This window comes from Salvelinus fontinalis, chromosome 17 (genome assembly GCF_029448725.1).
Source record: "Salvelinus fontinalis isolate EN_2023a chromosome 17, ASM2944872v1, whole genome shotgun sequence".
NCBI classification, from domain to species: Eukaryota; Metazoa; Chordata; class Actinopteri; order Salmoniformes; family Salmonidae; genus Salvelinus; species Salvelinus fontinalis.
Genome location: NC_074681.1, coordinates 37,295,487 through 37,313,741, shown reverse-complemented (window position 1 = coordinate 37,313,741; position 18,255 = coordinate 37,295,487). Strand labels below are relative to the sequence as shown.

The following is an 18,255-nucleotide window of genomic DNA, read 5'->3' as shown; positions in this document are numbered from 1 at the left end:
TCAACAAAGTCAGTGGGTCATGAGGTATGGCATCTTGGAGGTTGTCAAATCCATCAACTGCCCCTGGTAGGTTCAGATAATTAATTGAAAATAAATATTGCATTACAATATCATTGGTTATTACAATATATAGAACATGCCAATAGTTTGAATTATGCATTTACTTTGTAGATGCATATGTTTACTATTACAGAGTACTAGTAAGGTCAACCCTGTCTGAATGAACTTTTCTTTTAAAGATAATCAAAGTTGTGCCATTAAAGAGGCGAGGGCTACAAATCAAGCATATTATTAGATTATAATGGGAAAACATACGGTAGGCGATTGTTTCTGTCTGAAAAAACTTAGTGCTACTCTGTTTCCCTGCCAGTCTGTGGGAGGCGTAGGGGGCTCAGGAGACCTCTCTCCATGGCCAGAGACTCACTGAAAGTGCTGAGGAGGGGGAGAGAGGGGAGAGGGAAGCGTGGGACTCCGGCTTGCCCCTACCCACCAGGAGCCTCTGAGCCAACAGAGAGGAGAGACTCTCCCCAGCCACAGCGCAGGAGAATGGATGCCAACTCTGTGAGGAGGCGCAGGCCTCCACTAATCGCCTCTAGAGATGGGATGAAGCGCTCTCCCCGTAAGAGGCTGGAGGCCGACTCTGTGGGGAGGGGCAGAAGAAGGAGAAACTCTCCCCAAGGCAGGAGGTTAGCCAAACCTATCAGGAGACGCAGGTCCCAGATCGAGAGGGACCAATCTCCTGGGAGCTGCAGAGAGAGGGAGGGAGAGAGTGATGAGAGTAAGGAAGTAGAGGAAGGAAGCAGCAGCAGCAGCTCCGGCTCTGCCAGTGAGAGTGAGACATCTGGAGAGAGTGAAGGAGAAAGACAGGAGAGAGAAAGTAGAAGAGCGACAAAGCAAGCTGCTTGTCTGTTTGAAGCAATATCAGGGCTGAGGGTCAGGGAGAGTCACTCCCAGGAGACAGAGAGTGAGGAGGAACAACAACAACAAGCATTCCCTTATTTGTTGAGAGTAAGGACCAACAGAACACCCAACCATTTACCAAGAGAGAACGCTAGAGGCCGAGCCAGACCCAAACCAAAACCAAGTAGGAGCGAACCCACCAACAAGGACTCTCCCGGTCCATCCCGAGCCAAGAACCCATGCATGAGGCCCAACATGATCAAACTGAAGTCCAGAGAGAGAGTCAAAGCCAAGGACATGGGGGAGGGATCGCTCCTGAGCCGACGCAGAAGTCGAAGTGAGACATGCAGCAGAAGTCCTTCTCAGAGTGAGACAGTAGGAAGACAAGTCACTCCAGCCTTAACGTACACTTATAGACTCAGGCCCAGAGCCCCAGCTCCACATAGGCAGGCTGAGCTTGAGAGAGAAGCTGCTGCCATTAGAGAGAGAGGGAGGAAGAGAAAAGAGGAAACCCTGAGAGGACAGAACGAAGTCAAGGAGGAAGAGGAAGAGGAAGACGAGGAGGAGGAAAATGAGAGCGCAGTTCTTTCCTGCTCGGGACTGAAGGGAGGGAGAGGAGGGTTGGTGAACAATGGTAAGGGACTAAACCTGAGATGGCGTGATGATAACACCAAACGGAAGAGAAGAAAGAGGGCCAGAGAGGAGGAGGAGAGCAGTGAGGAGTTGGTGGAGAGGGTGTGGTCCAGGGAGGGCTGGAAGAGGAATAAGAACAATAGAAACACTAGTCCAGAGATACCCATCGTTGTTCACTATCTAACCCGACTAAGGAGAGGCCAGTTGAAGAACCCACTACACAACTATAGAGGATCATCCTCTTCTTCTTCATCCTCAGACTCTAGTATCTTTAATCTTGGACCCAACCCCAGTAAGACCAGACTACACGTAGTATCATTTCAGCAGAAGAAGAAGAATTAGCCTGGTCCCAGATGTGTTAGTGCTGTCTTGCCATGGGCCTGACAATGATCACAGGAGCTGTCAAGACAGCACAAAGACATCTGGGACAAGGCTAAAGAAGAACTAGTATTTGGATATGACATGAATCAGTATCTAATCTTGAGTTTGTTATTTCTAATCTTTGATGATTTGGGCTCTATCTCATGCGCAACTTTGTTGCAGGTAGCTTTGAGGCTCTCTTCACACTGGGGAGCATGCTGGGTAAAGGAGGATGTGGGGCGGTCTACGCCGCCATGCGCAAAAGTGACGGCCAACAGGTGAAGCTTTTAACAGTTGGTTATAGAATTCTAATTTTGGTCGTAGTAAGTTAACGGATAGGAGTAAACATTAGAATTTTCATCTATCAATATTCACATAACGCAAGAAGTGAAAGCACACTACTATATGAATATATCGTGTTGCTTTTTCCCCCCCAGGTGGCCATAAAGTATGTGAACAGAGGAATGGCCGAGCCATACGTAAAGCTTGTAAGTAGCCTGTTTTAGTTGACGCAATTGCAAGTACCGTGCGTCTAAGAAGACAAGAAGCTCCTACTGGGGTTTGGTGTGGGTTTGGCTCGGGCCTCTTGCGTTCTCCGTTGGGAAACGGTTGGTTGGGGGTTCTGTCGGTCCTTACTCTCAATAAAGGGAACGCTTGTTGTTGTTGTTCCTCACTCGCCTTCTCACCTGTGGAGAACACCTCATCTAATGGCAACCCCCCTCTCAACCTTTGCACCCCATTTCTTCCCCTCACCTCTCCAACTTCCCCACCCCTCTCACCTCCAGCCCGGAGAGAGGAGTGCCTTGCCCCTGGAGGTGGCCCTGATGCAGATCGTCTCACGGCCCCCGTCCTGCTGCTACGTGCTGGGCCTGCTGGATTGGTTCGAGGAGGCCGAGCGTTTCATCCTGGTGCTGGAGAGACCCTATCCCTGCATGGACCTGTTTGATTTCATCGAGGAGCTGGGAGGCCGGGTGGACGAGTGTCTGGCCAGGATCATCATGATACAGGTGACGGGTCTAGACCTGTGTGTCGCAGTTGGTAAAAGCGTGGCACTAGAAACACTAAGGTTGTGTGTTCATTTCCCACAGGGATCACATACACAAATATCTCTAGTCACACTTTACTTAACCACTGTTTGTTAAGAGGCATATATTATGTTATTACAGGTGGTACTGGCTGTTCGGCATTGCCGCGACCGAGGGGTCCTGCACCGAGACGTCAAGGCCGAGAACCTGCTGGTGCAGACGGACAACCTGCGGGTTAAGCTCATCGACTTTGGCTGTGGAGACCTTCTGAGAGAATCCTCCTACAGAGACTACTCAGGTAGGACAAAACAGGAGAATGGCTGGTCAGGGTTATTATGTTCAGTAGGCACGAAATGCAACTGAGGGACTGAGGTAAATACTATCTATACCCGTCCAATGAGAAGTGCTCATTACTGTTTTAAAACATTTTGTCAGTGTGCCCTAATGTACACATTTTTTTTTATTCTAATGTTTCCCCCCCCTTCCTCCTCAGGCACAGAGGAGTACTGTCCTCCAGAGTGGGTGCTGAGCGGTGTGTACCAGGGCCGCCACGCCACCATCTGGTCACTGGGGGTACTGCTCTACGGCCTGGTGTGTGGCCGTCTGCCCTTCAACAAGGAGGCTGACATCATTGCTGGGCGCCTGCGCTTCAAAAAGGGCCTGACTAAAGGTGAGCGGGAGGGAGGGTGAGCTGGAGGGAGGCAAGAGCAATAGACCATTTAAAAGAGAAAATAAGAGTTTGTGTTGGTAAACGTGGGTATGCATTTGGATGTGGTTATGGATACATAAAATGGTGCTCAATGACAAAAAAATATATAAAATAGAGACCCAAAGGCAAAGTCACCATCCTATCATTTTTTTATTTATGGTACAGAGTGTAAGGCGTTGATCAACTGCTGTCTGCAGCAGGACCCCACCAAGAGGCCTGTTCTAGAGCAGATCCTCCTTCATGACTGGATGGCAGACGGACCGGTGATCTAGGACGAACTTCATGAGACTGGGTGATCTACCACCTGGGTCAGTTGTGGCGGCTCGCAGGTTACCATGACAACAACGATCAGGGAAGAAATGCAAAATGAACCTTTGCAAGATACAAGTATATGAATAAAGAGAAGAAAGCAATCAAAACACACTGAGTGGCATGTCAGGTTTTTTTCTGGCAGTTTTTTAATAGACATTTTCCATTGTCTTGTTTTTTCATAGAGAAACTTTTGTATTTGAAATGTAAGAAATGTGAAAATTTCAGAACAAAAAACATACAAAAAAATAGTAAGATGTTTGTTTATTAAATCCAGAAATGTCCTATACAGCATATATATAAAAAATGAATATTTCAATAAGGCATTTGGTCATTTGATTCAGAATGTTTACACTTGTTTGAAAGGAACATGATATTCCCTCATTAACTCTACCAAGACATTCGGATATGTTTCTATACTTGTAAATAGGTTACAGAAAAGAAGAGGCCCTCTGAGACATGTGTCCAGGAACATGTGATAACATCACTCCGTCACTACATTCCAAAGGACTTGTTCCCAGCTTGGTCCTAGATCTGTTAGTGCTGAATATTATTAATGCCCAGTGGATTTGGCTATAGATGACAAACAGATCTGGGACCAGGTTAACTTGTTCCAGCATAATCACACACAAACTGGTCTCTGCATTAGAGGGAATGAAAGCTTACTTTACGGTGCCATCCTACCCACTATGACGATAGCACAATATTTATCTTGGAAAATGACACAATATTACATGTCATCCTTATGACGTTACGATGATGTAAATCTTACAATATAAGTATTCCTCATCTTCTTTGACAACAAAACATTTGACAAACGTTGGATTCCGATCGAATATCGTTAAGCGTTTTAGGACTACGAAGGGGCCATTTGAGACAGGTTGTCCGATGTCTGCGAGCTTCCTTCAAGCGTAGAGAGAAAACCAGTTCTGGGCCCACATTCATAAAGCGTCTCAGAGTGTCCATGTATTCTTATTCATTATGATCTAAAAAGGCTAAACTGATCCTAGATCAGTACTCCTACTTTGAGACGCTTTGTGAATACACGCCCTGGGGTTTCCAGTGCCAGCACATCCCCTGAGTGAGTGGTCCCAGCGGCAATCAGTCAGGTCCAGTACAAGCCCTACACAGTTTTCCTGGCTGTGAGCACTCTCACGATGGAGCCCACTCCTCCAGCAGAGAGAGCCTAGAACACATACAGAAAGACACACACACCGTATGAATACAGTGAATGCAAATAACAGCATTATATTAGCAGCTTGAGGCACCCATTGGAAATTTAGATTTTGATTCAATGTTATTCCTCCCTCCTGCTAATCAAATAGCCTGTGTGTTTCTCTGGTCAGCTTTTGTGTCTCTGGATAGACTGCCAACATTCTCAAAAAACTTGTTGTAGGCTACCGTTTTTGTAGGCACTTGCTCTCTGGACCGTTAATGAAGTCAGTGAGATGTGCGACATGCCCAGTCGCTGCTGCGTGTGTAGGCGTCGCATGTTTTGATATGAATAACATGGTTTCATGGTAGGCCTATGTATTTAAAAACAGAAGCCTACAATATAATGACTATAGTGATGCATAATTGCAATGCAATTCCCCCCAACTGCAAAAAAATGTGTTCATCTGTTCAGGTTTTTGGTCTCTGGATATAGAAAAAAACTTTTTTTGAGACCAATGTGTTTATTTATTTTGTCCGGGGGGCATTACAGGTACAATATTTAAATGAATATCAATTCATATTCCTGCCATAGGCCTATTTCCCTTGGGACCATGGCACTTCTATTTACGACTAAATGTTTTGATAGGCATTTTTACATTTACGTCATTTAGCAGACGCTCTTATCAAAGTGCCTTACATCTTCATACTTTTCTCTCGTACTGGTCCCCCGTGGGAATCGAACCTACAAGCGCCATGCACTACCAACTGAGCCACACAGGACCCATGAGCCTACCAACTGCACCTACCATGAACCCATCTTATCCATATCTATTTTTAAAACACACAGTAGGCCTGTAGGTTAGGGATGGTCCTGCATGTCCGTTAGCGCAAGACTCACATCAAAACTGGGAGGGTAAATCCCCCCCCTCTCCCGTGTAGGCTGACTAATCTACCAGCTCACGTTTGTTGCTTATGTTTTAGGCCTAGTGCTTGTTTACATTTACATTTACATTTAAGTCATTTAGCAGACGCTCTTATCCAGAGCGACTTACAAATTGGTGCATTCACCTTATGATATCCAGTGGAACAGCCACTTTACAATAGTGCATCTAGATCTTTTAAGGGGGGGGGGGGGGGGCAGAAGGATTGCTTTATCCTATCCTAGGTATTCCTTGAAGAGGTGGGGTTTCAGGTGTCTCCGGAAGGTGGTGATTGACTCCGCTGTCCTGGCGTCGTGAGGGAGTTTGTTCCACCATTGGGGTGCCAGAGCAGCGAACAGTTTTGACTGGGCTGAGCGGGAACTGTACTTCCTCAGTGGTAGGGAGGCGAGCAGGCCAGAGGTGGATGAACGCAGTGCCCTTGTTTGGGTGTAGGGCCTGATCAGAGCCTGAAGGTACTGAGGTGCCGTTCCCCTCACAGCTCCGTAGGCAAGCACCATGGTCTTGTAGCGGATGCGAGCTTCAACTGGAAGCCAGTGGAGAGAGCGGAGGAGCGGGGTGACGTGAGAGAACTTGGGAAGGTTGAACACCAGACGGGCTGCGGCGTTCTGGATGAGTTGTAGGGGTTTAGTGGCACAGGCAGGGAGCCCAGCCAACAGCGAGTTGCAGTAATCCAGACGGGAGATGACAAGTGCCTGGATTAGGACCTGCGCCGCTTCCTGTGTGAGGCAGGGTCGTACTCTGCGGATGTTGTAGAGCATGAACCTACAGGAACGGGCCACCGCCTTGATGTTGGTGGAGAACGACAGGGTGTTGTCCAGGATCACGCCAAGGTTCTTAGCGCTCTGGGAGGAGGACACAATGGAGTTGTCAACCGTGATGGCGAGATCATGGAACGGACAGTCCTTCCCCGGGAGGAAGAGCAGCTCCGTCTTGCCGAGGTTCAGCTTGAGGTGGTGATCCGTCATCCACACTGATATGTCTGCCAGACATGCAGAGATGCGATTCGCCACCTGGTTATCAGAAGGGGGAAAGGAGAAGATTAATTGTGTGTCGTCTGCATAGCAATGATAGGAGAGACCATGTGAGGTTATGACAGAGCCAAGTGACTTGGTGTATAGCGAGAATAGGAGAGGGCCTAGAACAGAGCCCTGGGGGACACCAGTGGTGAGAGCGCGTGGTGAGGAGACAGATTCTCGCCACGCCACCTGGTAGGAGCGACCTGTCAGGTAGGACGCAATCCAAGCGTGGGCCGCGCCGGAGATGCCCAACTCGGAGAGGGTGGAGAGGAGGATCTGATGGTTCACAGTATCGAAGGCAGCCGATAGGTCTAGAAGGATGAGAGCAGAGGAGAGAGAGTTAGCTTTAGCAGTGCGGAGCGCCTCCGTGATACAGAGAAGAGCAGTCTCAGTTGAGTGACTAGTCTTGAAACCTGACTGATTTGGATCAAGAAGGTCATTCTGAGAGAGATAGCAGGAGAGCTGGCCAAGGACGGCACGTTCAAGAGTTTTGGAGAGAAAAGAAAGAAGGGATACTGGTCTGTAGTTGTTGACATCGGAGGGATCGAGTGTAGGTTTTTTCAGAAGGGGTGCAACTCTCGCTCTCTTGAAGACGGAAGGGACGTAGCCAGCGGTCAAGGATGAGTTGATGAGCGAGGTGAGGTAAGGTAGAAGGTCTCCGGAAATGGTCTGGAGAAGAGAGGAGGGGATAGGGTCAAGCGGGCAGGTTGTTGGGCGGCCGGCCGTCACAAGACGCGAGATTTCATCTGGAGAGAGAGGGGAGAAAGAGGTCAAAGCACAGGGTTGGGCAGTGTGAGCAGAACCAGCGGTGTCGTTTGACTTAGCAAACGAGGATCGGATGTCGTCGACCTTCTTTTCAAAATGGTTGACGAAGTCGTCTGCAGAGAGGGAGGAGGGGGGGGGAGGGGGAGGAGGATTCAGGAGGGAGGAGAAGGTGGCAAAGAGCTTCCTAGGGTTAGAGGCAGATGCTTGGAATTTAGAGTGGTAGAAAGTGGCTTTAGCAGCAGAGACAGAAGAGGAAAATGTAGAGAGGAGGGAGTGAAAGGATGCCAGGTCCGCGGGGAGGCGAGTTTTCCTCCATTTCCGCTCGGCTGCCCGGAGCCCTGTTCTGTGAGCTCGCAATGAGTCGTCGAGCCACGGAGCGGGAGGGGAGGACCGAGCCGGCCTGGAGGATAGGGGACATAGAGAGTCAAAGGATGCAGAAAGGGAGGAGAGGAGGGTTGAGGAGGCAATCAGGAGATAGGTTGGAGAAGGTTTGGGCAGAGGGAAGAGATGATAGGATGGAAGAGGAGAGAGTAGCGGGGGAGAGAGAGCGGAGGTTGGGACGGCGCGATACCATCCGAGTAGGGGCAGTGTGGGAAGTGTTGGATGAGAGCGAGAGGGAAAAGGATACAAGGTAGTGGTCGGAGACTTGGAGGGGAGTTGCAATGAGGTTAGTGGAAGAACAGCATCTAGTAAAGATGAGGTCAAGCGTATTGCCTGCCTTGTGAGTAGGGGGGGAAGGTGAGAGGGTGAGGTCAAAAGAGGAGAGGAGTGGAAAGAAGGAGGCAGAGAGGAATGAGTCGAAGGTAGACATGGGGAGGTTAAAGTCACCCAGAACTGTGAGAGGTGAGCCGTCCTCAGGAAAGGAGCTTATCAAGGCATCAAGGTCATTGATGAACTCTCCAAGGGAACCTGGAGGGCGATAAATGATAAGGATGTTAAGCTTGAAAGGGCTGGTAACTGTGACAGCATGGAATTCAAAGGAGGCGATAGACAGATGGGTAAGGGGAGAAAGAGAGAATGACCACTTGGGAGAGATGAGGATCCCGGTGCCACCACCCCGCTGACCAGAAGGTCTCGGGGTGTGCGAAAACACGTGGGCAGACGAAGAGAGAGCAGTAGGAGTAGCAGTGTTATCTGTGGTGAGCCATGTTTCCGTCAGTGCCAGGAAGTCGAGGGACTGGAGGGACGCATAGGCTGAGATGAGCTCTGCCTTGTTGGCCGCAGATCGGCAGTTCCAGAGGCTACCGGAGACCTGGAACTCCACGTGGGTCGTGCGGGCTGGGACCACCAGGTTAGGGTGGGCGCGGCCACGCGGTGTGAAGCGTTTGTATGGTCTGTGCAGAGAGGAGAGAACAGGGATAGACAGACACATGGTTGACAGGCTACAGAAGAGGCTACGCTAATGCAAAGGAGATTAGAATGACAAGTGGGCTACACGTCTCGAATGTTCAGAAAGTTAAGCTTACGTTGCAAAAATAAAATAAAATAAAATACAAGATCTTATTGACTAAAATGATATAGTACTGCTGGCTGGTGAAGTAGCCTGGCTAGCAGTGGCTACGTTGTTGAAAGTGAAGCTGGCTAGGTAACCTCGACAATTTCACTAAATTTCTCTAAACTACACAATTATCATGGATACAAGGACAGCAAAGACAACTAGCTAACACTACGCTAATCAAGTCGTTCCGTTGTAATGTAAGTTTCTACAGTGCTGCTATTCGGTAGAAGTTGGCTAGCTAGCAGTGTTGGCTAGGTAGGAGGACGGCAGCGCGGCAGGCGAAAAATAGCTGGCTAGCTAACCGATAATTACTCAAAGCTACACAATTATCTTAGATACAAAGATAGCAAAGAAAACTATGTAGCTAGCTAACACTACACAAGTCAAGTCGTTCCGTTGTAATGTAATCGTTTCTACAGTGCTGCTAATCGGTGGCTAGCTGGCTAGCTAGCAGTGTTGACTACGTTACGTTACGTTAGGGCGAGAATACCTGGCTAGCGAACCTCAGCGAACCTTCATAACTACACAATTATCACCGATACAAAGACGGCTATGTAGCCAGCTAAGTAGCTAGCTAAGATCGAACAAATACAAATCAAAGATAGCAAAGACAACTGTGTAGTCAGCCAACACTACACTGATCAAGTCGTTCCGTTGTAATGCACTCGTTTCTACAATGCTGCTATTCGGTGGCAAGCTGGCTAGCTAGCAGTGTTGGCTACGTTGCGTTACGTTAGGGCGAAAATAGCTGGCTGGCGAACCTCAATAACTACACAATTATGTTTGATGCAAAGACGGCTATGTAGCTAGCTAAGATCAAACAAACCAAACCGTTGTACTGTAATGAAAATGAAAATCAGACCGTTGTACTATAATGAAATGTAATGAAAAGTTATACTACTATTCGGTAGACGGTGGACGTTTGCTAGCTGCTGGGCAGATAGCAGTGTGGACTACGATAGACGACGGAATACGATAATTACGCAATTATCTTTTATACACAGACGGCTAAGTAGCTAGCTAAGAAGAAATTGCTAAGGTTAGACAAATTAAACCGTTGTACTATAATGAAATGTAATGAAAAGTTATACTACCTGCAGAGCGAATGCAAATGCGACCGCTCGCTCCAAACCGGACCAAACCGGATGTCGATGTTATAATGTTTGACTCATTATGTACCTTGTGCTCCAATTGAAGGCGTTACTTGAACGGATTTGAAGCTTAGTTTAAGAGTTGGGGAAAACAGGGCAGAGGGTCACGAGATCTGCTGACTGCTGTTGAAGATTTGACGCGCAGGCCCGCCACAGACTATAAGCGCAGCAGCGCAGTTGATAGGATGCTGTACCTTGGATACTGCGGATCGCTGGCTGCATAGTAATATTACACGCATGATTGACATGGGAAATTTGGAATGTTCAGTCAATTAGCATTTTGTATTTCTTAGGGATCCCCATGGCAGCAGCTACTCTTCCTGGGGTCTGGCAAAATTAAGGCAGTTATACAATACAGAATTCACAACACTCTAAGTGTGTGCCCTCAGGCCCATACTCCACTACCACATATCTACAACACAAAATCCATGTGTACGTGTGTATTCCATGTTTGTTTATCCCATGTGTAACTCTGTGTTGTTTGTGTCGCACTGCTTTGCTTTATCTTGGCCAGGTCGGAGTTGTAAATGAGAACTTGTTCTCAACTGGCCTACCTGGTTAAATAAAGATGAAATAAAAATAAATAAAAAATAGTGCATATGTTATTGTGTGTGTGTATGCATGCGTCTGTGCCTATGTTTGTGTTTCTCCACAGTCTCCGCTGTTCCATAAGGTGTATTTTTATCTGCTTTTTAAATCTGATTCTACTGCTTTCATCAGTTACCTGATGTGGAATAGAGTTCCATGTTGTCATGGCTCTATGCAGTACTGTGCGCCTACCATAGTCTGTTCTGGACTTGGGGACAGTGAAGAGACCTCTGGTGGCATGTCTTGTGGGGTATGCATTGGTGTCCAAGCTGTGTGCCAGTATTCTAAAAACAGACAGCTCGGTACCTTCAGCTTGTCAACACCTCTTACAAAAACAAGTAATGAGGAAGTCAGTTTCTCTTCCACTTTGAGCCATGAGAGATTGACATGCATGTCATTAATGTTAGCTCTCCGTGTACTTTTAATGGCCAGCCGTGCTGCCCTGTCCTGAGCCAACTAAAATTCAGAGGTCCCTCTTTGTGGCACCCGACCACACGACTGAACAGTAGTCCAGGTGCTACAAAACTGGGGCCTGCAGGACCTGCATTGTTGATAGTGTTGTTAAGGCAGAGTGGCGCTTTATTATGGACAGACTGCTCCCCATCTTAGCTACTGTTGTTTCAATATGTTTTGACCATGACCGTTTACAATCCAGGGTTACTCCAAGCAGTATTCATTATGATATGTAGTTGAGGTTTATGGTTTAGTGATTGATTGATTTGTCCCAAATATAATGCTTTAAGTTTTGGAAATATTTAAGACTGACTTATTCCTTGCTACCCATACCGAAACTAACCGCAGCTCTTTGTTAAGTGTTGCAGTCATTTCAGTCGCTGCAGTAGCTGACGTGTATAGCATTGAGTCATCCGCATATATAGACATACTGGCCTTACTCAAAGCATGTAGTTAGTGAAGATTGAAAAAAGCAAGTGGCCTAAACAGCTACCCTGGGGAATTCCTGCTTCTACCTGGATTATGTTTGAGAGGCTTCCATTAACTTCTTATGACTGCAGGGGCAGTATTGAGTAGCTTGGATGAAAGGTGCACAGAGGTGCCCATATTAAACGGCCTGCTCCTTAGTCCCAGTTGCTAATATATCCATATTATTATTCATATTGGATAGAAAACACTCTCAAGTTTCTAAAACTGTTTGAATTATGTCTGTGAGTATAACAGAACTCATATGGCAGGCAAAAACCTGAGAAGTTCCACTTCCTGTTTGAATTGTTTCTGAGGTGTCAGATTTTCAACCATGCTTTCAATTGAAATGATAGTGAGATATAGATGAGTTTTCACTTCCTACGGCTTCCACTAGATGTCAATAGTCAACAGAACTTTGTCTGATGACTCTAATGTGAAGGGGGGCCGAAGGAGACAGGAATGAGTAATCACTTCCACGGGCTGATCACGCATTCACCTTCACATGAGTAGGACGTCCGTTCCATCGCTCTTCTGAAGTCAATTTAATTTTCCGGTTGGAACGTTATTCAAGATGTATGTTAACAACATTCTAAAGATTGATTCAATACATCGTTTGACATGTTTCTACTGACTGTTACGGAACTTTTGGACATTTCGTCACGTTATAGTGGAGGCGCTTTCTGACTTTGAAATTGTTTACCGAAGGCGCGAACCAAAGTAGCTAATTGGACATAAATAACGGACATTATCGAACAAATCAAGCATTTATTGTGGACCTGGGATTCCTAGGACTGCATTCTGATGAAGTTCATCAAAAGGTAAGGAAGCATTTATCATGTATTTTCTGGTTTCTGTTGAGTCCAACATGGCGGCTAATTTGGCTATTGTTCTGAGCTCAGTCTCAGATTATTGCATGATTTGCTTTTTCCGTAAAGTTTTTTTGAAATCTGACACAGCGGTTGCATTAAGGAGAGGTACATCTATAATTTCATGTGTATAACTTGTATTATCGTCTACATTTATGATGAGTATTTCTGTTGAAACGATGTGGCTATGCCCTATCACTGGATGTTTTTGGAACTAGTGAATCTAACGCGCCAATGTAAACTCAGATTTTTGGTTATAAATATGAACTTTATCAAACAAAACATGCATGTATTGTGTAACATGAAGTCCTATGAGTGTCATCTGATGAAGATAATCAAAGGTTAGTGATTAATTTTCTCTCTATTTCTGCTTTTTCTGACTGCTATCTTTCGCTGGAAAAATGGCTGTGCTTATTGTGGTTTGATGGTGACCTAACATAGAACACCCTCTGTGTCCTGTTAGACAAGTAACTCTTATCCACATTATAGCAGGGGGTGTAAAGCCATAACACATACATTTGTCCAGCAGCAGACTATGATCGATAATGTCAAAAGCTGCACTGAAGTCTAACAAAACAGCCCCCACAATCATTTTATCATCAATTTCTCTCAGCCAATCATCAGTCATTTGTGTAAGTGCCGTGCTTGTTGAGTGGCCTTCCCTATAAGCACACTAAAAGTCTGTTGTCATTTTATTTACTATGAAATAGCATTGTATCTGGTCAAATACTATTTTTTCCAGAAGTTTACTAAGGGTTAGTAATAGGCTGATTGGTCAGCTATTTGAGCCAGTAAAGGGGGCTTTACTATTCTTGGGTAGCAAAATTACTTTAGCTTCCCTCCAGGCCTGAGGGCACACACTTTCTAGTAGTCTGAAATTGAATATGTGGCAATATCGTCCGCAATTAACATCAGTAATTTTCCATCCAGATTGTCAGACCCCGGTGGCTTGTCATTGTTGATAGACAACAATCATTTTGTCACCTCTTCCAAACTGACTTTACGGAATTAAAAAGTACAATTCTTGTCTTTCATAATTTGGTCAGATATACTTGGATGTGTAGTGTCAGCATTTGTTGCTGGCATGTCATCCCTAAGTTTATCTTTCCAATGAAAAAGTCATTAAATAAGATGGCAATATCAGTGGGTTTTGTGATAAATGAGCCATCTGACCCAAAATGTCATTTACGGTGCTCCAAAGCTTTTTACTATCATTCTTTATATCATTTATTTATGTTTCATAGTATAGTTTATTTTTATTCAGCTTTGTCACGTGATTTCTTAATTTGCAGTACGTTTGCCAATCAGTTGAGCTGCCAAACTTATTTGCCATACCTTTTGCCTCATCCCACTAAACCATACAATATTCAATTCCTCATCTATCCAAGGGGATTTAACAGTTTTTACAGTCATTTTCTTAATGGGTCCTTATTATTAACTGGAATAAGTAGTTTCATAAATGCATCAAGTGCAGCATCTGGTTGCTCCTCATTACACACCACAGACCAGCAAATATTCTTTACATCATCAACATATGAATCACTACAAAACGTCTTGTATGACCTCTTATACACTATATTAGGCCCAGCCTTTGGAACTGTGGTTTTCCTAGATATGGCTATTATATTGTGATCACTACATCCTATGGATTTGGATACTGCTTTAAAGCAAATTTCTGCAGCATTAGAAAATATGTGCTCAATACATGTTGAAGATTTCATTCCTGTGCTGTTTGTAAATACCCTGGCAGGTTGACTGATAACCTGAACCAGTTTACAAGCACTGGTTACAGTTTGAAGTTTTTTTCTCGAGTGGGCAACTTGATGAGAGCCAGTAAATACTTTAAATCACACAGAAATGATACTTCTCTGTTGATATCACATACAGTACCAAGCATTTCACACATATTATCCAGACACTGACTGTTAGCACTTGGTGGTCTATAGCAGCTTCCCACAAGAATATAGTTGAAGTCAGAAGTTTACATACACTAAGTTGACTGTGCCTTTAAACAGCTTGGAAAATTCCAGAAAATTATGTCATGACTTTAGAAGCTTCTGACTACTTTACATCATTTGAGTCAATGGGAGGGGTACCTTCAAACCTCTTTGCTTGACACCATGGGAAAATCAAAAGAAATCAGCCAAGACCTCAGAAAGACAATTGTAGACCTCCAAAAGTCTGGTTCATCCTTGGGAGCAATTTCCAAACGCCTGAAGGTACCACGTTCATCTATACAAACAGGTGTACGCAAGTATAAACACCATGGGACCACGCAGATACCATACCACTCAGGAAGGAGACGTGTTCTGTCTCCTAGAGATGAACGTTCTTTGGTGTGAAAAGTGCAAATCAATCCTAGAACAGCAGCAAAGGACCTTGTGAAGATGCTGGAGGAAACAGGTACAAAAGTATCTATATCCACAGTAAAACGAGTCCAATATTGACATAACCTGAAAGGCCGCTCAGCAAGGAAGAAGCCCCTGCTCCAAAACAGCCATAAAAAAGCCAGACTACGGTTTGCAACTGCACATGGGGACGAATATCGTACTTTTTGGAAAATTTCTTCTGGTCTGATGAAACAAAAATAGAACTGTTTAGCCATAAAGACCATCGATATGTTTGGAGGAAAAAGGGGGAGGCTTGCAAGCCGAAGAACACCATCCCAACCGTGAAGCACGGGGGTGACAGCATCATGTTGTGGGGGTGCTTTTCTGCAGGAGGGACTGGTGCACTTCACAAAATAGATGGCATAATGAGGAAGGACAATTATGTGGATATATTGAAGCAACTCAAGACATCAGTCTCAAGACATCAGTCAGGAAGTTAAAGCTTGGTCGCAAATGTGTCTTCAATGGACAATGACCCCAAGCATACTTCCAGAGTTGTGGAAAAATGGTTTAAGGACAACCAAGTTAAGGTATTGGAGTGGCCATCACAAAGCCCTGACCTCAATCCTATAGAAAATGTGTGGGCAGAACTGAAAAAGCATGTGCGAGCAAGGACGCCTGCAAACCTGACTCAGTTTCACGAGCTCTGTCAGGAGGAATGGGCCAAAATTCACCCAACTTATTGTGGGAAGCTTGTGGAAGGCTACCCGACACGTTTGACCCAAGATAAACAATTTAAAGGCAATGCGATCAAATACTAATTGAATGTATGTAAACTTCTGACCCACTGGGAATGTGATGAAAGAAATAAAAGCTGAAATTAATAATTCTCTCTACTACTATTCTGACATTTCACATTCTTAAAATAAAGTGGTGATCCTAACTGACCTAAGACAGGGAATTTTTACTAGGATTAAATGTCAGGAAATGTGAAAAAAACTGAGTTTAAATGTATTTGGCTAAGGTGTATGTAAACCTCCGACTTCAACTGTATCATCGGTCAGGCTTTAGCATGCCCACACACCTTGTAAGTGCTTCCAGCCATACACCAATAAGGATAAGTCTTACCTTTTCGTGCCACAGCAGCAGGGTAGCACTGCTGTTTTCAGAAGGCTTCTCAAAACCCTTGTAGATGTACTTCATGAGCAGGTCAACTCCATTCTTATCCAGAGACTGAACAGCCTTCTCAATGTCACTACTCTTGAAGGCGCTCAGCACTTTAAGCACCAGGGCCTCAGCACGATCCTATAACACACACACAAACATTTTAGTATCTTCTGCTAAGGAAGTACACACTTTCACATGCCTCGACTCTGTATGCTGTCATGATGTGTGAACCACAGACTATACAGTTCAGTTTTGAGGAGATGGAAGCTCAAAGTGTATTTTGAGGAACACAGAGGCAAGTTGTGTTTCACATGGGGCCGTTATTAATGCTCAAAACGGATCTATTGTGTTGTAATGAAGGCTCACCTTAACATTTTGGTTTTTGGTGTTGATTGGGGGATTCTTCAGCACAGCCTGCAGAGCTTCCATCAGGTTGCCTGTGCATCACAGTGTTAAGGAAAACAGACAGAGACAACACACAACACAGTTTAACACTGATGAGACGGTCATGGTCAGCTTGATTCACCTCTTCAAATCATGTTGCTTTTATGTTTCAGGAACTCAATGACTAACTGACTGGCGGAATCCACTTCTTACCCCCCAATTTGTCAGAACCTGCTTTGAAACAAATTACTGTCTTCAAGGTAACTAACAAAATATGAGGCCTACCACCACCACTAAACTTCTACTGAATAAAACACCACATATGACTGCACAACGTGTATTGTATTTTTTCCTCATATATATATATATATATAAAAAGATTAAAAGAAAAAAGAGCACCACGCCCTGACTTGAAGTGACACGCGCAAAAGCATATACTTGATTCTGCAACATCATACCACGACTTGCCAGATGGTCTGTGCATTGCAACATTTTGGAGAAAATCTGTATCGGCTTCACGCCACTTTATCAAATGTAACTGTGCACTTAGTAAATCTAATCAATGTAAAAGGATATTGTCTGATCAGCGAATCCACTTCTGCTTCATCTGGACCGACCTGACTCTCTCCATTATCCTCATCATCCACAAATTTGTTCTCGTCATACTCGTCAACGTCCACCTTCCTGAATTGGTTCGAATCAGTATTTTTCGACATTTTGACGATATGTTTTGTTGTTTAAAGAAGAATCCTGCAATCTGTCTGTGATCCTTTTACAGTAAAAGAATTCCTGGGTTAATTTCCTGTCTCGCACTGACAGCTTCACTTCCGCATAGAGGGCGCTCTCTATTGGTTGATGTATGATTTGTATAGTTGGAGCAGTACTCATAAATAACAGTAGATGGTGGTAGAGGTCAAGAAAACACTATCTCTCTGCCTAAGTGAAAAGTTAGGCTGAAACGCCTGCCTTTTGGAGCTGCCTTACTCAAGAAAGAAAAAAAGAGACCATGTTTGTATGCGGCTTTTTAAAATGTTTTACTTTGTATGCAAACTGATATTTGACACGTATTAATGCCAAAATACCATGCAAAACTGGCAACGAAAAAGTATATATATATGTATATATATATATATATATATATATATATATATATATATATATATATATATATATATACACTGCTCAAAAAAATAAAGGGAACACTTAAATAACACAATGTAACTCCAAGTCAATCACACTTCTGTGAAATCAAACTGTCCACTTAGGAAGCAACACTGATTGACAATAAATTTCACATGCTGTTGTGCAAATGGAATAGACAAAAGGTGGAAATTATAGGCAATTAGCAAGACACCCCCAATAAAGGAGTGGTTCTGCAGGTGGTGACCACAGACCACTTCTCAGTTCTTATGCTTCCTGGCTGATGTTTTGGTCACTTTTGAATGCTGGCGGTGCTCTCACTCTAGTGGTAGCATGAGACGGAGTCTACAACCCACACAAGTGGCTCAGGTAGTGCAGCTCATCCAGGATGGCACAT

The 18,255-nt window shown here is 44.8% G+C and overlaps 2 protein-coding genes across 2 annotated transcripts; one reads left to right on the top strand and one right to left on the bottom strand.

Annotated features, from left to right (window-relative positions):
- The first annotated feature begins 1,155 nt into the window (after positions 1 to 1,155).
- On the top strand, positions 1,156 to 3,974 carry LOC129813513 (serine/threonine-protein kinase pim-2-like). Its single transcript, XM_055865806.1, has 7 exons — positions 1,156 to 1,825; positions 2,077 to 2,171; positions 2,331 to 2,381; positions 2,679 to 2,900; positions 3,060 to 3,216; positions 3,412 to 3,588; positions 3,793 to 3,974. Exons 1-7 carry the CDS (start codon positions 1,156 to 1,158, stop codon positions 3,897 to 3,899), a joined length of 1,479 nt encoding a protein of 492 aa, XP_055721781.1. The 3' UTR covers positions 3,900 to 3,974.
- Positions 3,975 to 4,185: 211 nt separating this feature from the next.
- Positions 4,186 to 17,562, bottom strand: LOC129814274 (actin-related protein 2/3 complex subunit 5-like). The gene is made up of 4 exons (XM_055867297.1): positions 17,295 to 17,562; positions 16,701 to 16,773; positions 16,296 to 16,472; positions 4,186 to 5,122 (listed from the first exon to the last, which is right to left on the bottom strand). Exons 1-4 carry the CDS (start codon positions 17,432 to 17,434, stop codon positions 5,060 to 5,062), a joined length of 453 nt encoding a protein of 150 aa, XP_055723272.1. The 5' UTR covers positions 17,435 to 17,562; the 3' UTR covers positions 4,186 to 5,059.
- Positions 17,563 to 18,255: the final 693 nt, after the last annotated feature.